Source organism: Nothobranchius furzeri, chromosome 9 (genome assembly GCF_043380555.1).
Source record: "Nothobranchius furzeri strain GRZ-AD chromosome 9, NfurGRZ-RIMD1, whole genome shotgun sequence".
NCBI lineage: Eukaryota > Metazoa > Chordata > Actinopteri > Cyprinodontiformes > Nothobranchiidae > Nothobranchius > Nothobranchius furzeri.
The window spans coordinates 21,820,014-21,840,723 of NC_091749.1; the positions used below are offsets into that span (position 1 = coordinate 21,820,014).

Consider the following 20,710-nt stretch of genomic DNA (forward strand, 5'->3'; position numbering starts at 1 on the left):
GTAATATGTTATAATTGAGATAAATAATAAAATATGACAAACATTTTCAAAATGTGGGACAAAATGACTTATAAGCCAACATTTTGAAAAAAAAAGACATTTTTCACATTTTCTGAAAGAAATACGTTGGTTCAGGTTAAAGTTCATTTTTATTACATATAATGTTACAGAAAGGGGCGTTCAGGTGCTGCTGTTGATGTTAACACTGGAACGTCGATGGTCCAGACTGAGATAAACGCATTAAAGTTAGGCTCCGCCCATTTGGGTTACTATGACCACCAGTGCCTACTACTACTACTTCTTTCACCCTGCCCACGTGATCATTTGAAGTGACGTCATAAAGGCTCAGAGTTCTATTATCTAGCATCAGCCAGCTCCCACTTCATTAGCAGTCGACTGCTGGTGTGAGACACATCGACTCTCTGAGACAATCATCTTTTACAAACTCAAACCTTTTTTCTGAGTTTGATAAAAGATCAAGAGCCTCTAGAATCATGTCTATTCTACATTTTTCATCTGAGGATCTCCAGCGGGAATTATCTGGGTGTAAACACCCCAAAATTTATTTTTCCCATATGGCGCTCTTGGAGAAAGTCCAGTCTCAGCTTTTAATCACGGAGAAATTGTTAAGTGATGAAAAGCAGCAAACATTACAAGCAGAGACTGAATTGGAAAAATACAACAACATAATTAACGTGCTGGAACAAGAACTGGACGTTTATCAAGACAATGCAGAGACCTGCAAGGTCACCCAGCAGGCTTTAGAGACCAAACTAAAGAAGAAAGCAACCGTGTGTGAAAATCTGCGAAATCTTTTAAAGCAGGAATCCCAGCTGAGACGTAGATTTGAACAGGGGAAGATAAACGACCAGATTAGGAACAAAGTTTATCAGAAACTAAGAGAAGAAATTAGTGAACTGAAAGAGGGTCTGGATTACTACCAGGTTAACGCTGAGACCTGCAAAACTACAATTCAGGCTTTGAAAATTCAGTTGGAGGAAAAACTAAATGTTTCTGAAAGTTTGCAAAACCAGTTAGGACTGGAGTCAGAGCTGAGACTGCAGTTGGAAGAGGAGAAACAGAATAAAGACTCGCTCACCGAGGCTTTATATGAACAAATCAGAGATTTAGAGATTATAAACGGTGTTCTGGTAGACGAGATGAAAAGTATCTTCTCTGAGACGAACGAGGCAGAGGAGAAGCTTTCTGAGGAGGACGGAGAAAAGGCTTCTCTCTGTGGGGAATGTGAACCCAGTTCAGAGGACGAAACTCAGCTGGGACCGAGTCTCAGATTAGCTGGGCCAGTCCAGCAGGAGTCGTCTGGATGTCAGCATCCAACTTTCGATTCCCTTTTCCAGACAGTCGGCTCCGAACACCTACGGCTGTCTCGCCTGGACACAAGTCTCAGTGACCAAGCTGAAATAAGCTCAACGGTAGAGAGCGAGTGTAAAAAATCCAGAACTCTGATTGATGAACTCAAACAGAAACTGGATTATTACCGAGGTAAGGCAGAGTCCTGCAACAAAATGATGCAGGAGGTAAACTTACAGCTGAAGGAGAAAGATAATCTGCTGGAAAACCTCCAAAAGCGGCTCAGACGGGAATCTGAGCTGCTGAGATCCAAGTTTGATCAGCATCAGAAAATCCAGAACAAAGACAAAGTTTATGAGAAATTAAAGGTAGAAATTAGTGAACTGGAAGAAGGACTGGATTACTACCAGAGTAATGCAGAGACCTTCAAAATTACAATTCAGACCCTCAAAACTCAGCTGGAGGAACGAGAACAACTGATTGAAGACCAGCAACAGCGTTTAAAACAGGAGTCAGAGCTGAAACTCTGGCTCGGACAGGAGATTCAGAACAAGGACTCGTTCAATGAGGACTTAGAGACACAAATTAGAGATCTGGAGAAAATCAACCATGATCTCTCAGAACAACTGGAGACCTTTAACTCCAGGAAGAACACGCCTGAGCCAGACGAGAAGCTGTCTGAGGAGCTGGAAGCCTTTACGTACCAGCTGGTAGAGGAAGCTTCTCTATGTGAACCTCAGGAACAAACTTCTGAGAGTCTGGAGCCTGACGCGGATTACGAGATGGGACATGATGTTTGCTCTCCACCTGAAGAACAGATAGATTCAGTGGAAGCAAACAGAAGTCTCCATGAAAACGAGCCTTCCCCCAAAAACAGCGTTCAACAAACAATCAGGAACCAGAACGTTTCATTGTGGAGGCGCTTCAAGAAGTTTCTCACTCCGGCATGTCTACGGAAACATAAAGTTAGGCCTTCAATTAGCATCTGACCCCCAAAACACTCGGGCTTCATGATGAAGTCACCAGTTTAAACCCCAGCTGTGACCTAGCAAAAATTAGCATTAGCATTCTCTAAATTTAGAAATTTTTATGTGAGTGAGTGAGTGAATATCCAATCTTAGATGCAACACCCCCTTAGAGCACACACAAGCACACCAGAAAAAAAAGGGCTTCCTGATGGAGAATTAGTTCTCCATCATGAATGCGTGGGTTTACTCCGGGCGCTCCGGTTCCCCCCACACACACGTAGGGTTAACTAGTGACCCTAACATGTCTCGGGGTGCGAGTGAGTGAATAACTGATGCAGCTTTCTTTAACATAGAAACATGCTTGCTTAGTGTGGGGATTGCTGGAAAGCCTCTGACACAAAAAGTGGGTGACTCCATGCAATCTGCTGCGTTTCCTTAGGTAGAAAACCTTTAAATGACTGGAACAATGAGCTGAACTCAAAGCACTTTTAATCAGTAGAGTCAACTGGAACGCTGGCTCTGTAAAGGCCTCTGAGACGACTCTTGCTGTGGATTGGCGCTTTATAAATAACCTGAACAGAACTGAGTTGTGGGGAGCAGACATGTAGAGCCAGGCTTTGACAGCTGGTGTTTAGAGGCGGCGTGCTGCGCCAGAGTGTCGTCTCCCGACTCACGTGGTAAAACGGACATTTCACCGACATTTAACCTTTAACCTCCTGAGCATGCAAAACTGTGTTTCTTGTTCTATCGCTCTTCTCAAACACGGTTAACAGGACATTTAGAAAGAGACACAGGGTTAAGGTTAGGATGGAGGCGAGGGGAAGGTTAAATCGCTAGAGGTTAAAGGTTAAATGTCGGTGAAATGTCAGTTTTACCGCGGGCGTCGGAAAGCGATGCTCTGACACAGCGCGTCGCCTCCCAATGCGTCGGAAACAAACGCTTGGTCACCCGTCAGTTTCAGCCGCTTCGGGTGTGAGAATGTGTTGCTTAGGCAGAATGCTCAGAACTCTATGATGTCACAGAGGCCGCAGCAGAAATTGTCATGTGCCAGGGTGAGTGCTCCTCTCATCAGGGGCGGATTTAGCAATTTGGTGGCCCAAGGCGAACACAGACATGGGGCCCCTTACACTAAATTTTCGACAATCTTACCTTTAACTGGATTTGCGAAACTCTCCCCTCTTCTGACACGAGTTATTTTCACTTTTTATTAGTCCTCCTCTTTTTTCCTGTTTTTCTCTCCCTTTGAGTGCTGTCAATATTTGCTCGGCTTTCTTCTTCCTGTCAGGGCTCCTGTGCTTTAGCCTTAGTTATTTTTTTTTCTATTTTCCATTTTGGTCTATGTTTTCCTCCCTTTAAACATTTTCCATTGTCTTTCCTTTCTGCTTCCTTTTGATGTTTACATCAAAAAACGACGTCACTTTCAGAAGTGAAAATAAAAGCTTTTATGAAGTAAGCAGCTTCTTTCTCTTATTGGAGCCACTAGGATAACTCCATTTCATGCTTAATGTTTTGACTATCGCTTTGAGGTTGTTACGAACGCCTCTGCCTCTCTTCTTATTCTTATTTGTGGTCTTATGGCACTTGGCAAACAACAATTTGGTGCATTACAGCCACCAACTGGATTGGAGTGGAATGACTACCAATCACTTCCTGTTTGTGCATCGCCGTCTTAATAACCCTCTTATGACCATAATTATAACAGGGCCGCCTGGTATGTTTTTAATCTTGTGGTTGTAAAATTGTAATAAAAAGTACAAAGTGTGTGTAACTCTTCTTTTTTCAGAACAACCTCAGCTTTCAGTGTATGGCTTGTATTTAGAATGTTTTTCTATTAAAGCCTTTAAAGGAGCATGGGGCAGGAATTGTCCAAAAACAAAAAGTACATGTTCATTCTTGTGAAGCTTATGGGTGATGAAGCATTTTAAACTAAAAAGAATGATGAAACCAGTTTATCATTCCATTTTGTTAATCAGGCTGTGTGCTGCAAAATGCAAAACATTCCTGATCCGAATTTCCCGCACTGTTTTACGGATATGACGTTAATTGACGCTTCAAGCGCGTTCTCGACAAGGTTCAAACCCGGAAAAACATTTGGAAGCTTGCTAGGTGGCGGTAACGCGTCTTTCACTACTAGCCACGTTAAAACCCCAAACAGAAGAGGAAGAACCCTGGAAATGGATTCTACAACTAGCAAACGACCAAGCGCAACTCAAAGCCCACTAAAGAGTGGCACAAAGAAGAAGGTTTTATCAGCGGCATCTCGAGAGTCAAAAAGAAAATATGATAAAAGTCGGTCAGGGACCCGAATATCTATTGGTTACGCTCTGGAAGAATGGAGGCTGCTTCAACTGGATTTGGGCCTGAAAAAGGATGCGGACATGGCGCATTTTCTAGTGACCAGGTAAGTGTTGGTCTCCTTATTTCTGCTGTAGGTTTCAGTAACGAGTAGGTAAACATATCAGAGCTGTATCTGCACAATTTGAGAAAATAAAATAAAACTTATGGATTTAGATAATGCTGATTTAGGTAATCTAACAAATCTTTGTGCAGATGAACAAGAAACTTATCTAAGCTAACGGTGTTTAGCATATGGCTTCCTGATCAGTTTGAAAAAGCTAAAGCAACTAAGGAGTAATCGGATCACTTCTACGTTTTGTGGACGACACGCCGCATGTGTTTGGAGATAAATGGATGCTCCATTTATTCTGACGAGAAAAGTAAACAGAGCTTGATTTGATTATATGACGTCACCGATCAGCCGGAGAGAGCTAGCGTGCGTAGCATGTTAGCTGCGATCACGTTTCAGTTTGTATGTACCACAGAAGAGAACGGACATTTTCCAAACCAAAGATGAGTCTTTAGAATTATGTCATATTTGATCTACAGTCCAACCTCTAAGCTGGACTGTTACTTCAGTAGATAATGTTATTCGTGGGGTTTGTGTAACAGAACCCCATCAGAATATATTTTCCTAGCGCTATTGCTGTGCTACATAAGAATAAATAATAAGTCAGCCATAACAACACGTTTGACTAAAAGTAAAGTTGTGCAGAAGTTTGTTTTTATTTTTCTAAATTTGTCCAGTTGAATGTAGGTCAGAATAAAATATGTTTGTGAAAATGATAAATAAATTTTTTTATAACTGACCTGCAATTATCATATTACTAGTTGTGCCACAGGTAAAGATGCTTAGCCATTATTGATCTATGTAAACAGAAGGTGTAGAGTCTCAACCAACTTGTTGACATTTTTGTTTAAAAATGTGTTTTCCAGCTACCGGAAGAAGCAGGCTCCTGAAACTGCAATTCAGGGAGGTTATGTGAAGGCAACCTCGACACCCAGTAAGAGAATAGCAGCTAAAATGTCGCATAGATTATCTCCAACTGAACCTGTGTCTGAGGGGTTAGTATCTTTTCTGTAAAACAAATATTCACGTTTTTGTGCTATGATATTTCATACATTAAATTACACCTTGCATATCCACACTTGGTTCAGAACTAACATCACACCACCAAACACTTCTGACATTATCTTTACAGGGAAGATTTTCTAATGGCTGGTGTTGAGGCCTTAGCTGATGACCAAGGATTGGATCCTTTTGAAGAAAGGTAAATTTGTTCATGAGAAGTCTTGCCATATACGCAGGAAATTACTGCTGTACTATGTGCAAAAAAGATAAAAACACAATAGATAAGCAAATATAGGTCATTATATATATTTATTTATTTTGTGAAGTGTCAATTCACGGCAGATTGTTGTTATTTGCAGAAAGAATTAATGACAGATGTATTAGGCTCCACATTTATCTCTTTATAATCAGTACCATTTCAGGTGAGTTCCAGTATTTATCTTTACGTATATTATTGTGTTGTCTGTAGTTTCAAATCCATGGATCTAGCTACGGATGCAGTCCAAATCCATGAGGACCAAGCAAATAACTTACTCAACAGTGTGTGAGTTGCAATGGCTTCTTTACACTCTTTTTTTAAACTCCAAAGTCTTACAACAATATATTAATTCTATTTTTATTTATTGTTTTCATAACAGAATAGAACTGGATGAAAATGGTTCAAATCCTATGGACAGTGATTATGTGCCACCGATCTGTATACAGTATGTATTTCTTTGTAGTAGATCCTATGATCTGTTTCCTTAAGCTTTGTTGGTAGGGTGGGTGGTGGAGGCGGGGCGTGCATTTTACATGTATAAATGAATTAAGACGATGATGACTTACATTGTTGTATCCTAAAGACAGTTCATATATTTGTTTCCTGTCACACAGAGCTGCTGGTGGTTTACAGCGTGCAGTTGATGCTCTACCCATTGTTGGGCTGGACGAAAGTGTCATTGACATTCTTCAACGAGACGATGAAACAGATGAAGAAGCTGACAACCCAGAGCAATATGAGGAGGCGGACAATGATGTACCCTCCTTCCCCAGTGTAGAGAAGGTCTCCATAGAAGAAGACCTAGTCAACCAGTCAGCATGCATCGCTTTCACCAGCAGCATGGCAAGACTGGTCAATTTCCTCCAGCTGCCCATCCAGAAATGTTATTATAGGGACAAGATGATTGGTACAGAATGTGATGCCACTCCACAATTTCATGTCAAACTCAACCGAAGGGGAAGTGCTACCATTATCGAGTGGGTGAGTTGACTTTAGATGTCATTTTGGTTATTAACCTGAAAATATATACAAAACACCGAGTTTTACACTGGTCAGGTTGCTCTTAGAATGACATAAAGTTAGGCACCTATTTTACAGAGGATCACAAATATTTTGGATGTAGCCTATAAATATATTTGATTTGGAGCTGGAGATCAGAATTTCCTTGACAGGCAAGCCTCAAATTATGAATTTGGTTAGAACACAAAATGCCTACACATTGAGCTGCTGCTAATATAGACATCATATCAGATTGTAGATATCCTGATACAAATCAACACGTTCTTGTCTTTTCTAGTTTTGCATTAATGGGCATATGCTGTGGAAGTGGAACAGCCAGCCTGTCCTGAAGTATGCGATGCAAGGAGGGGACTTTATGGTTGCCACCAACATACTCCTCTCTGGCAATAACTTCTCAAAGCTTGCCCTCTTCTTTAGGTTTATGAATATTGGCTTTGTGTCTCCAAAAACATTCAGACTTATACAGAACCATTACTTGGTTGACTCTATAAAAGATTTTTGGGAGAAGAAGAGAGCTGTCATCACTGCCTGCGTGCAAAGGACAGTGTTGTTGCACTTGGTGAGTATGGAAATGCACTACATAAAACAGCAGCAGAGAATACTTTGCATAAACAATTTGGACTAACTTGCAAGTGAAAAAAGTTAGCAATTAGTTAAATTGCTGTTATGGGCAAATTATTACTTCATATATTTTAGAAGATATTTTATGATTTGATGTATATCTAACGTTCTAAATTTTATACATCTATAATATCTACTAGCCAAGAGTTCAGGTTCGAATGTCATATACTTGCATTTCTCTGTTCCAGCGGATGGAAGGATGGACTCTCCAGGTAATATTAATTATTTTCTAATCGTTTATTTTTGTTGACAGGTTTTATGCAACCTAAAATAATTTTTAAATTGTAACAGGCCACACTGCCCAGTTCTGCACTTATACGACCATGGAGAACGACTCCAAGGACATAATAAGTGTTGTCACTGTTGACAAACGACAAACCAATCGCAACAGTGTGATAATGGAGAAGCATGCCTTCATTCAAACGTTTGACAACCTTTTGGCGGACCTGAACATCACTGAGATTGTCACAGATGCGCACATGCAGATTTCTGCACTGTTGGGTAAATATGTCTTTATAAGGATTGCAACACTTTATGTTCCACATTATGGAGCATGCCACAGTTCATAAATGAACAAAAGGCAACATTTTAATAACATAATTGAAGAATACTGTGATTAAACCTTACTAAGTGCTTATTTATTGCAGATCCAAGAAAAGGAAGATACAAAGAGAAAGCTATAATACATTCCTTGGATGTCTGGCATGCAGCCAAAAATCTGACCAAGAAACTTCATATGGTAGGATTAATAACAATGGATGTTATTGTTTCAAATATTTGTGAATACCAATAATAATAATGAGACTTTATTGTTGTTATTGTTGTTGTTTTATAATCTTTAGTGTGTTCTTGCTGTGTTGAAATTCTAATTCCATCTTTTAGTTCTTTTTAAAACACAGAAAGGTTTGATTTCCCTGAAACGTTTCGTCTGCGGCTGCAAACCGTTTGCAGCCGCAGACGAAACGTTTCAGGGAAATCAAACCTTTCTGTGTTTTAAAAAGAACTAAAAGATGTAATTGTTATATCCTTGTTCACAGGCTGGGATTCTAAAGGGAAATTCCATCCTACTTGTGTGGCTGAAGGACATCATCAACCAATTTTGGTACATTTGCTAGAAAGCACAACATCGTGATATGTTTAATGTAAGTATTGTGACATCTTTTGGACACCAAGACAACAATGCACTTTGACATAATTAGGCCCGAGCAGCGAAGCTGCGAAGGCCTATTGTATCTGCTCCGTTTATTATTGTTATTTTTATTTATTTATTTTTCTTTTTCTTCTGCGTCTTTGAAGGGTCTTTAGGGGGCCTTAGCATATTCAAAAAGTCACCAAATTCTGGCCCAATATAGAAAGTGCGTGAAATTTACGTATTTTAATGGCAATGTGAAAGTTGGTAAAAAAATTCAAATTTTTCAAATAAAACTTATTTTTTCTGTTAGGACATGTAGGTGGGTGTGCTTCACCATGTCACAGGGAAGCATGAATGGACCCGTGGCAAATGTGACCATGGACCACTTGATGCAACGATCAGTGATAAAGAGCTCATGGTGCCAGGATCACCACCACACGAGGCTCTTCAACGAATCATGTTCAACAGACGCTGGTTGAAGGATGTCACCAAGTATCTGACCTTTAGGTATATTAATAACATTTTCATAAGCAAAAAAGCTAAAGTGTCAATATCAAAGCTGACAATTTACTTATAGAAATGACAATTGTGGGTGAAAAGGCAATCAAAAGTGTGATTCCTAATAATCTATAAAGTTGTAGCTTTTGTTTTTTTTTACAGGTCAACTTCAGAACTGGAGTTTCCAGAACTGCATTCTCATGTATGCTGGAAAAAGGTAATTTTATTTAGAATTGATTTGTACATTATTTGTTATAATTACTAACTGAAATTATTACATTTTCCAGGTTATGAATGACAAATAGAAATATCTAGCATGTGTTATGTCCTAGCAATATTAGTCCCTTGAAAATTATGTGGTTCAATTTTTATCAATCTTCTCCCCCCTCTCCATGCAAAACAGGTTTGCCTTCTCTCCTCCTGTCTACGGAGCCAGGTGCCTTCTTGCCGCGTTGGATTACAACCACCACAACCACCGACCAGATTATATAACCCGGAAAAATGAGAAGTCGTAAGTCTAATAGTTTTGTTTATTTTCAAGGCAACTGAATATGATCTGTACTTCAAAATAAGTTGTTGGATTTGTTACTGTAAAATATTTGTGTTGTTGAATGAAAATGTAGAAAGGTGGACCTTCAGTAAATCCTGTAATGCTTGTCTTTTAGATACAAGCGACTCTACAGCAAAAAGTCACAAAATTACCGCGTACAAGTGGTCAAGGTTGCCAAAGACTACAGCTACATCCCTGAACTTCAGCGTTGCATCCTCAGAAAACGTATGGATGGAGGGCCGCTCCCAAGAAAGGCAAAACGCAACCCCGATGATCCAAGAAATCTTGGGAATTTAGCTGGAGTTGTGGCAACCCCCACGGCAGAACTGGTCCAGACACAAATTCGCAGAGGACAGGTGTGTCATTCAACAAAATCCCACATTTCTTGCCAGCTCAATTCTAATTATGTTTATTGTTGTACTGGTTAAAATAAATAAATAAACCTCAGCATAAAATATTCAGTTTCACAAGCCATCTGCTGCACCTTTTTGCAGTTTTGGATGTATCACCAATTATAATACACCAGTATTTGTCTTCTTTTTTCCTATTTAACATAGTTTGGGTAGATGTATTTTTACCTTTCATGTTTCAGTCGGATCACTTACACCTTCGCCAGAGTCGCCAGCTGTTCGAGACGTCGCTTCCATTTATATGCAGGCAGCAGATGGCGACATTGTCCCTCTGCTGCCTGCATATAAAAGGAAAAAACATCTACCCAAACTGTGTTACATAAGAAAAAAAGAAGACTATTATGAGTCACAAAGTAAGAATATACAGAAGAACACCAGTAATTCATTTATAAGTCTGGAACTATTTGTAATGTTCACTCTACCTGCACAACACATCACTTTTCTGTTGTGCCAAGGTCAAGTTGAAATGACAGTTACCAGATTGGATGGAGCCTTGCTATATGATCTAATGCTGCTGTTCTCTCTCCATAAAGGCCCCAGCTACGTGAAGCATCAAAGGACAGGAATGACTTCTTTCATGCACACTGATTTATTAGAAATTAAGAAAAATACTATGTACAAATGCAAATAACAGAACTTTTTTGTACATAAATAAAAATAAATATATTGCACAAACAGTTTGTTTATTTTTGGGTGAAAATGCTGTCTTCAGCTAAAGTTATTTTGAGGTATTGGTGTTTTGGAACTACTGTAGTTGTAGATAAACGGTTTGGATTTTTAGTCTGCAACCCTAAATGGTGCTTCTTTGTAACCAGTGTAATTCCCAAATGGATCAGGGAATTTCTCCCGTATACGTAGAACACAGCAGCTTGGAATTGGTCTCCGACTTCCTCTTCCCAGACGCCCATGTTGCCAGACTGTAAACTGACGATACGCAGCAAAACGAAACTCTCGGTTGTCTGTGCCCACATCTTGGTTGTCCTCTAAGGCGAAGATGTCGTTCCAGGTCATCCTCACTAGACACAGTGTGCCCTCATCCAAGCAGTATAGCTCCAGGTGAGCACTTCTGCTTAGACAGAGTTCCGGAACCTGCCTACAGCACAGATTTTCAATCTGTGTAGGCATGCGTCGGCCGTTCTGGCAAGTGCACCACACAGGCTGCCCTCGATCAGGAAGACGGTGTCCTGGCGTCTCTTGCCGAAACTCCAGGATATCCAGCATCACCCCTGGAAGACGGATCACCACTCTCTCGAGAATATAATCTCTCTCCTCCTGGCTCAGGTGTTGTAAAGCTGTCTAGAAATTAAAGAACATATGTTTACATGACTAGATTCATATCTCCAGTGAGTGATGTTATAGTTTTTGGCACCTCTCTATTTTTTATTTATTTATTTATTTTTTACACAAATGGCTACAACCAACCTGCATCTCAACTATACTGGCAGCTCTCAGCTGTGCAAGCCGGTCTCGGTCCTCTTCTCTGAAAGCTGATGTTCGCTGCCTACCCCGGCGCCCTGGTCCTCTTGAAGGAGCTCTGGACCTCGACCTGCTGCCCTCACCCCTTGAGCGTGTCCTTCCCCGACCCTCCGAGCGACCTTTTCCTCTCCCTTTTCCTTTACCCCCTGGTCTCAGACTTTTCCACGACACATCATAGTCTGTGCCTGAGCCTGCCACAGGCACATACTCTTCATCAGAACTGTTTTCCATCACTCCTTCCAATGTGAATTCCTGAAAATCAATGACAGTAATGATAAAAATGATTGTATTACCCTGTTGGTCTTCTTGATATTATGATTTTATTTGATGCATTTTTTGAACCAAACATTGATATTTATGTTCTTCTTTACATTGTTGTGATACCTGTCCTGCAATGAAATTGGTTTCACAAATGATGACAGTGACTTGAAATTGGATGTTCTTACATTATGTATTAACAATAACATTAGCTTGTTAGTAAGCTTAGTGCAAAATAACTGTAATTTGTCTAAAAACATCAGAAATCACCTGCAGCCACAAAGCCTTATGCTGATAAAGTAGCATCATGTTACTGTCTTGCTAACCAGTCACAAAACTGGCTTATGAATATTTCATAGGAAGGAGCACTTGCTTTACATCACGAGTGTCATGGCTAAATTAAAAAGCTAATGTTGTCATGGAATTTTACAAATATTAGACAAAAGTAACAATGTTACTTACTTCATCGCTCGACATGGTGCCTTGTTCGAGCCGCACTCTGGCCGTACGTCACTGAAACTTTTTTTTTTCTAGTGAAGTGTTTGTGCGCGCTCTCGTGCCGGGCTGCAGTTACTCACAGCGCTGAGTGCGTTGCTAATGAGTTTCGTTTCTTCATCCTGCCCCATGCTCCTTTAAAAAATCAGCTTTAAAGTGAAAAAAGCAAAAAACGGATTTGAATTTTTTTTACATTTATTACTGAACAGGAACTTCAAAATTACTGGGCGAACAATTTGGAATGAACAATTTAAACTTTGATCTGTAATGCATCTATTCTTAACAAAATTTGAACCTTGGTATCTTTTTTTAGCAGTTTTAAGACCATTTATTTTTGTAAACTTTCAGACGTTTTTATTTGATGTGGTAGACCTTGAAGCAGTTCCTCTCCAGCTGCAGGCAGAGTCCTGCACACCTCCCCCCCCACCAGCCCGTCACTCTGGGGATGCAATGGAGTGGTTCTAGTCTTTGTCACTCCCAACCGCCGGCACACCTCACCCAACAGCTGGCTCTCAAAGTTTCTCCCCTGATCGCTGTGGAGCTCCTCAGGTACTCCAAAACAAGAGAACATCTCATCCACCAACTGCTGAGCTGTAGATGCAGCACTTTGATCTGGCATCACGTACGTTTCTGGCCACTTGGTGAAGCAGTCCATGGCTACCAGAATGTAGCGATTTCCAGCCTCTGTAGTGGGAAAGGGCCCGAGGATGTCCACCCCGACCCGTTCCATCGGTGCTCCAACCAGGTACTGTTGTAGCGGCCCCTGGCAGCGCTGAGTAGGCCCTTTTTGGCTGGTGCAGATGTCGCGGCAGTGAACATGGTGTTCCGCGTCCTGACGGCAGCCCGGCCAATAGAACCTCCGCCAGAGCCGTCACACCGTGTTGCTGTTGCCAAAGTGTCCCGTCCCCGCTGCCCCATGAAGCCAGTAGAGGACTTTTTCTCGAAGGTTTCGTGGCACCAGCAGCTGCAAGCGGCCCATCCCTCCTCCCGGTGCCTACCAGTGCCGATACAGCACATCTCCATGCAGCTCCAAGCTGCCGAACTGTGAGTGCAGGTTCTTTAATTCAGCCCCACGCAAGGATATGGCGGGCCACTCTGGTCTCTGGGCGTCCCGAACCCAGGTCCTCACCTCTGCCAGAGTTGGATCAGCCTCCTGCTGATCTTTTAGTTCTTCCATGGAGAACAAGTCCCTCTCTTGTTCCACGGTAGCTTCTGCCGCTGCAGCCGACGGTTCCTGGTGCTGCTCGCTCGCTGCTGCTGGAACAGGTCTGGTTCTCGCTCTTCCTGGCGGAGACAGTAATGACACTCAGTCATTAAACATGGGCGCCAGGACAGCGCGTCAGCATTAGCATGCTGGTGACCGGGGCGGTGCTGGATCTCAAAGTCATACTCCTGCAGAATCTCCAGCCACCTAGCCACCTGCCCCTCCGGCTGTTCAATAGGCAGGTGAGGCTAGCATGATCAGTCCGAAGCTTAAACTTGGTACCTGTTGTGTGTCTGGGTGAGTACTCCTCCTTCTCTACAACATCTTTGTGAGATCTTCATTCCAGGAGAGGGCACTCACCAGCTGCGGGGCATTACCAATCAGCGGCAGCTGCAGATCCTCAGATCAACCGCAGCTGAGCTCTATTTAAGAGGAGAGGGAACTACTTCACATCGCTGAATGATTAGCTACTCACGGTAGTATCTTGCCTCTCTCTAGTCTTAGGTTATGCTTGGTCTCTGCTCAGACATTTTTGCTGTCGCAGTATTTGGATGTATTTGGATTTTTTCTTGGATTCTTGTGTTTGGACCATTGTGGACTCAAGTTTGTATTCCTCTTCAGGATACTTGGAAACGCTGAACCATTGATGGAATATACCTACCTGGAACTCACCATAACCCGCCTGGACAACAACTCTCACAGGTCGCCTCTCCTCCTGTTCCTCCTATCCTCTGCTGCCATCGTCTGGCTCCCTCTCCTGGACACACCCCGTCACACCATCTGCCCTCCCTACTGACTTCTGGACTCTTTCTGGCTTCATTGAACTTGGATATCTCCAGGACACTTTTAGTTAGGTTAAATAAATCATTGAACAGCTGAGATCTGCAGATGAGACCCCTGCACCAAAGTCTTCTTCTAAGAAGCCAGACCCAGAGCCAACGTCCGCATGACTAGGCGTGGCTCAACCCCCCAGCGTGGCCAGGACCTACCTAATCAGCTGGGGAAACACTACTGGTAGATCACAGGAGTCTCCTGAAATCTACCCCCCAGAGAAACCTGATACTAAGTTTCTGAAGTTTCTTGGTGACTTACCAAACCATGATCATGCTCGCCGTTTGTACTGTAGCACCAACGTAGGTGGATGCATACAGGTTGATGCTCTGCTGGATACCGGCTCAGAAATCACCCTGATGTGCTTCACACTGTTCCGTCGTGTGTCTGACACCATGCGGTCGCTCGGGAAACCAGTCCAGGTAGAACCCTGTGACCTGAAAATCACCAGCTACACCCAGACCCGGGAGTGCATCACTCACCGGGCGTGGCTGGACATCACCTTCCAAGACATGACTCTGGTTCACCCGTTTTATGTCTGCCAGCTAGACACTGAACCACTTCTCATTGGTCAGGACCTGCTTGAACGTCTAGCTCCCCTCATCGACTGCCAGAAGGGTCAACTGTGGGCCCAGGTGGAAACACCTAAGCCCTGGAACCCAGATAGCAGCCGACCATCCTCCATTCTTGAAGTCAGCCTAAGTGAGCCGCAAAACCCTTGTTCCAAGGTCATGCCCCTCCCTACAGCTCCCACAGACGATGTCCGCCTGCAAAGGCACGAAACCGCTCCTGGAACTCCGCTCCGCACACATTCATCTTTTCTCTGCTCGCTGAAGAACGTCGGCCTGCAGCCATATGCACCACACATAGTTGGTGGTCTTACCATCAACTGGACCCACATCTCAGATGCTTGCCTTGCTCTTTGGTCAGAAAAGTCAGCCATCAGCCAGCAGACGTTTGAACACCTGCGTCAGAAGGACCCCCTTCTGGTCAGTGTGACATGTAGCAATCGGCTCTTGTCACCTACTTGGCCGCAGAGGCTCCTGAAAGCGCCAGAGGTCTGCTCCCTGACTATCCAGCTTGGAGCAAGACAGCTCACACATACATTCAGCATCATACCACAGCTTGATCCACCTGCACTCATTGGAGCAGATCTGCTGGTTCGACTCGGTGCCCAGCTGGACACTTGCAATCAAGTCCTTTGGGCCCGTGCCACACCATCCTCTGAGCCTCGCTCAGAAGGCCCTGAACACTTGCTGTCCAGACAGACCATTCCACAGGCCTGCCGTGCAGTGGTTGAGGCCAGCACGGTTCTGCCCCCACTGGTCAAAGGAGTGCCTGTTCGTCTGACTCTGATGAAGCATCAGAAGCTGCCAGGCACCCAAGCCTTCTTCCAGCCATCACCACACTTCTTGGAGCTCAACTTAGCCGTCTGTGGCACGCCACTCTTGGAGCTGAACAATCGTTCTGCGTACTTGTTGGTCGAAAATCTGACCCAGAGTCCTATCCACATGCCGGCAGGAAAGCCCTTGGGCATGCTGATACATAGCTCATTCCATGACTTCGAACTTTCAGTCCCCGTGATCAGACAACTTCCGTTGTTCTTGAACGACAGACAGGTTGGTGCAGACACATTCAGTACTTTCCCCTCACAAATGATTACCATCAAGCGGCATGAAGCCCTTCCTGAGGAACCCATTTGCAGTGCAACCTTAGATGCTGACGGTGGTCAGTGTCTAACGGTTTTTGCAATAAATACTCAACCCTCTGAGTCACCGATTGAAAGCCCGGAACACCAGAGACCCTCCTCCTCTGAACCTTATGACGGCTTCGAGGCCGAAGTCAGCCAGCAGCTTGACAAAGCGGATGCGCTGGAGTCAGAGGAGCAGAGAGCAGAGCTTAGAAGCCTGTTCTATGAGTTTCAGTCCGTCTTATCCAGGGACTCCCTGGACTGTGGACTCACAAACCTGCATACGGTTCGCATTCCAACGAACCCGACTGCCCCTCCTACTTTTGTACGTCAGTAAAAGATTCCCCTCGCTGCTTATGAGTCGATCCAGGAGATCCTCGATCAGCTGAAGGAGAAAAACATCATCAGAGAGTGTAACTCCACTTACAACTCTCCCATCTGGCCGGTTCTGAAACCGACTGGGAAATGGCGTCTCACCATAGACTATCGTGCACTGAACAAACAAGTACCTCTCTCCAGGTGGCCTATGATCCATTTAGATCAGGAGCTAGCCAGAGTCAGAGATGCTCGTTTCTTCTCTACGGTTGACGTAGCCAACGGCTTCTGGACCATGAAGGTTGAGCCGGCGGACCAGTATAAACTGGCTTTCTCCTTTGGAAATCGCCAATATACTTGGAACCGCTGCCCCTTTGGCTACTCTAACTCACCTGCCGAGTTCAACATCTTCCTCCACAAAGCCATGTCAGATGCTGCTTCCAGAGGGAACCTCATATATGTCGATGACATCTTGATGAGGAGTCGAACCTTCGAGGAGCACCTGGCCGAACTCCGTCACGTGCTGCAACAGCTCGCTGACGCCGGAGCTAAATTGGCGATTCTCAAAGGACAGTGGTGTAGAACCAAAGTGGAGTATGTTGGACTGCTGGTTGGCCCTAATGGAGTCGAGCCCCAAGCGGGACGCATTAGAGCCATTCAGGACATCAAAGCCCCAGCTAATCTGACTGAACTCAGGAGCTTCCTCGGAGTCTGCAACTACTCCAGGCAGTTCATTGAGGAGTACGCTGAAACAGCGAGGCCCCTCACTGAGCTGCTTCGGAACGACACACCTTTCGTGTGGGACAGACCCCAAGAACTCTCCTTCCAGTTCCTAAAACAGAAGTTGGCGTCCGCACCCTGTCTGGCTTACCCAGACAAGGATAAAGAGTTCTACATAGAGGCTACTTTCTCCTCTCACTGCCTGAGCGCTGCTTTGAAGCAGAAACACGATCAGGACATGAGAGTTGTGGCATACGCCAGCAAGCCTCTGAGCAAGGTGGAACTCCAGTTCTCAGACTGCGAGAGAGCTCTCCTCTCTACAGTCTGGGCCGTCGAACACTTTCGTAGTTACATCGGTGGACAGAAAGTGATCATTGAAACGTGTCATCAGCCTGTCACCTTCCTAAACAGCCAGCGTCTGCACGAAGGAAGAGTGTCAAACAGTCGCATTGCGACGTGGATGATGGTGCTCCAAGGATACAACATTGAGGTCAGGTATGGTCAGAACACCAAGCTAGCGCTAGGACAAGGGCTAGCAGGCTGCCAGCACTGTGACTCTGACTTCGTCATGGGCCCCCTGGACACACCTGCCGCAGTCTACCCAACCGCATCCAATCATCGCTACTTTGATGAGAATGTTTGCCAAGGGCTTCCGAAAGTTTACACTGATGGATGCGCCTACCTTCACGAAGGCCAGCTCCGTGCCGGGGTTGGAGTCGTTTGGGTGGACTGTGACACTAAGCAACCAAATCACTACCGGTTGGGCCAAAAGTCTAATCAGTACGCCGAAATTGCTGCAGTGTTGATAACCCTCCAGCAGGCGGCAGCCTTGGACATCACTCAAATCGTCCTTTGCTCAGATTCAAACTACGCTAGACACAGCTTCATTTCTCACTTCCCCATGTGGAAGGAGAACCACATGAAAAACGCCAGGAACAGAGACATGAAACACTCTGAGTTATTCCTAGCGTGTGATCTGCTCACCACTGAGAAAGGCATAATGGTCTACTGGAAAAAGGTCAAAGGTCACTCCAGGACCCTAGGTCCGGAGAAAGATGGTAATGACGAAGCAGACCGCCTTGCTTAGCTCGGTGCTGACCAGGGAACCTTCTGGGAATTCAAAGACGAGTGGCTTCCACCTAAGGCCGTTCACGAGGTCTGCGCGATTACTCGTCGCCATGCTAAACAGGCAGACGAACCTCAGAACGTTGGGGTACCCGTGTTTCTAGGCAGACAACCACATGATGCGGACCTAGTCACCATGCAGGAACAAGATCCTGACCTGAAGCTCATCCGCGAGCTTCTCCAAAAGGGCCCGATGCCTGAACAACCGTCACCACCTACTGGCGCAAGCCGAGATTTGGTAAACCTGCATCGTCAACTCACGCACCTGAAACTACAAAACGATTTGTTAGTTTACATGCGTGACGATCACAGCCCGCCGCGCTGGGTTGTTCCACTCGACCACAGAGGAGTGATGCTTGCCTACGCCCACGACACTCCGGTTGGAGGTCACCGCGGAGCAAAAGCTACCCTCGCGTCACTGACAGAAGTAGCATATTGGCCGTCGATGTCCAAGGACGTACACAGCTATGTCCAAGGCTGCCTCGTCTGTGCCCAGTTTCAACCCTCCCAGCCGCTTGCTAGAGCACCACTGCAACGCAGGGGAATAACCTTCCCTTGGTCCCACCTGCAGATCGACTGGGTTGGACCGGTTCCCAAATCGGCAAGAGGAAACAAATATATGCTAACTGTAACTTGCAGTTTCACAAAGTGGGTGGAGTGCCTTCCAGCGCCAAACGATACAGCCGTCACAACCGCTGTACTGCTGATTAATCACGTTTTCAGTCGATGGGGACTTCCACTCTGCATTGACTCTGACCGGGGAACTCATTTCACATCCAGTGTAATGACGTCCCTGTTTGAACTTCTGGGAGTGGAAGTGAGATTCCACCTCCCCTATCACCCACAGTCATCCGGACAGGTCGAACGGATGAACCGCACGGTCGTCTCCATGCTCAAAAAGTACGTCTGCTCCACTGGGAAGGACTGGGACGTCAAGCTCCCTCTGGTCCTGATGGCCATACGGTCCACTCCCCAGCGAGCCACGGGGGTTACGCCCTTTGAGATGATGACCGGCAGACTGATGACTCTACCACTGCACCTCCTGTATCACCCAGAGGATGTCAGTGTTGCCACTGCCTATACCGCTCATCAGTATGTGGCAGACTTAAAAACACACCTCAGAGCTACGTTCGCGCACGCTCAGAAGAAACTGGAGACCAACGTAGAAGGCGCTAAGGCCTACTACGACCAAAAGACAACCAGCCGCGAATACGAGGTGGGTGACAAAGTATTCTACTTTCGGTTCGCCCAACCGGCACGCAAAGCTAAGAAGTTCCTGCCCTGCTGGTCAGGACCATTTGAGATCGTGGCAAAACTCTCTCCAGTTGCATACAGGTTACGCATCACCAAAGCGAGACAGGAGCCTGTCTACAAATGGGTGCATGCAAACCAAATCAAACCCTACGTCAAACCATCCCCGCGGGTACAGAGACCAGACTCCCCGCAGGAGGTAGACGTAGTCTCTACATAGTTCTATGCATGGAAATGGAAAGGGGGGGAAGTGCACGTTTAACCCACTAACATGTACTAACCGACAAAGAACCAGGCCCCCCCCCCCCCCCCCCCCCCGCCGTCACTTTCACTAACCAAGAGAAACTCCTCCTAGAACGCTAACAGGAAGTACTTACTAAAACCTTACAGGGTACTCTGGTACCTACACTAGGCTCTGATTAATGAATCTCTACGTGCAATCAAGACTTTGTCTGAAACCATACCTCAGGATATTGTGTACACACGAGTGGTGAGAGATTTGATGCAGGACCTGCTCAGGGAAGTAAGTTCCACGCTGGACAGCTTGGTTGAAAGTCGTATTTCCCCGTACTTGGTACCACTGGACCTGCTCAAAGTTAGCTTGACAGCTGCTACCCCTCTACTGTGCACCTTTCACAAATCCACCTAGCGTACAGCCTAGGTACTGCAATTCCCATTCACGTTGATGCAGAAAAATTAGAACTCGGTTTCCTGTTACATGTTCCCATAATTGTGACACCTCACATCTATAGGTTTAAGTCGATGCTTAACATTGGTATTTGAAAGGACGGTAGGCATTTCCACTTTGAACTAGAAACCTGGCACTCCATCATCTCAACCTCGAACAGCATGACTCAGAGATTGAGATCATGGACGCTTTCCAGGGTTATAACTTTGCCTTCGATTTAGAAATTGACCAACAATTACTGATTGAAGGGACCAAATTTGTTAAGTTCACACAAACCCCGCGTGAACTTACTTTGACGCCCAAGACGCTACATTGACACAGATTATACGACTTTAATCTGCACATTGGTCGCCCTGGGGATGGGATGGCTCATCACGGCCGTGATTGCTTATTCCGCCTACAGGCGTGTTAAGAAACTCCAAGATAAGATGCACTTGCTCACCTACGGTGTGCCTCGTGACCGCGTTCGGGGAGACTCC

At 44.8% G+C, this 20,710-nt stretch overlaps 1 protein-coding gene and 1 long non-coding RNA gene across 3 annotated transcripts; both read left to right on the forward strand.

The window, feature by feature from the left end:
• The first annotated feature begins 4,132 nt into the window (after positions 1-4,132).
• Positions 4,133-8,089, forward strand: LOC129161948 (uncharacterized). Of its 2 annotated transcripts, XM_070554708.1 has the most exons (6): positions 4,133-4,680; positions 5,553-5,681; positions 5,819-5,887; positions 6,158-6,232; positions 6,562-7,800; positions 7,880-8,089. In XM_070554708.1, the coding sequence occupies exons 1-5, from the start codon at positions 4,268-4,270 to the stop codon at positions 6,935-6,937; spliced, it is 1,062 nt and encodes a 353-aa protein (XP_070410809.1). In that variant the 5' UTR covers positions 4,133-4,267; the 3' UTR covers positions 6,938-7,800; positions 7,880-8,089. The 2 variants fall into 2 exon arrangements, with proteins under 2 accessions (XP_070410809.1, XP_070410810.1); XM_070554709.1 differs by lacking the exon at positions 6,158-6,232.
• Positions 8,090-9,002: 913 nt separating this feature from the next.
• LOC139071609 (uncharacterized) lies at positions 9,003-10,736 on the forward strand. Its single transcript, XR_011521457.1, has 3 exons — positions 9,003-9,227; positions 9,381-9,729; positions 9,884-10,736. It is a non-coding gene; the product is annotated as an uncharacterized lncRNA (long non-coding RNA).
• The last annotated feature ends 9,974 nt before the right edge of the window (positions 10,737-20,710 follow it).

Excerpts from the sequence above, each read along its gene's own strand:
- LOC129161948 (XM_070554708.1), top strand. The coding sequence starts at position 4,268 with ATGCAAAACATTCCTGATCCGAATTTCCCGCACTGTTTTACGGATATG. Across the intron at positions 5,682-5,818 it reads ACTGAACCTGTGTCTGAGGG|GGAAGATTTTCTAATGGCTG; the intron begins GTTAGTATCTTT and ends TTATCTTTACAG. Across the intron at positions 6,233-6,561 it reads AATAACTTACTCAACAGTGT|AGCTGCTGGTGGTTTACAGC; the intron begins GTGAGTTGCAAT and ends CCTGTCACACAG.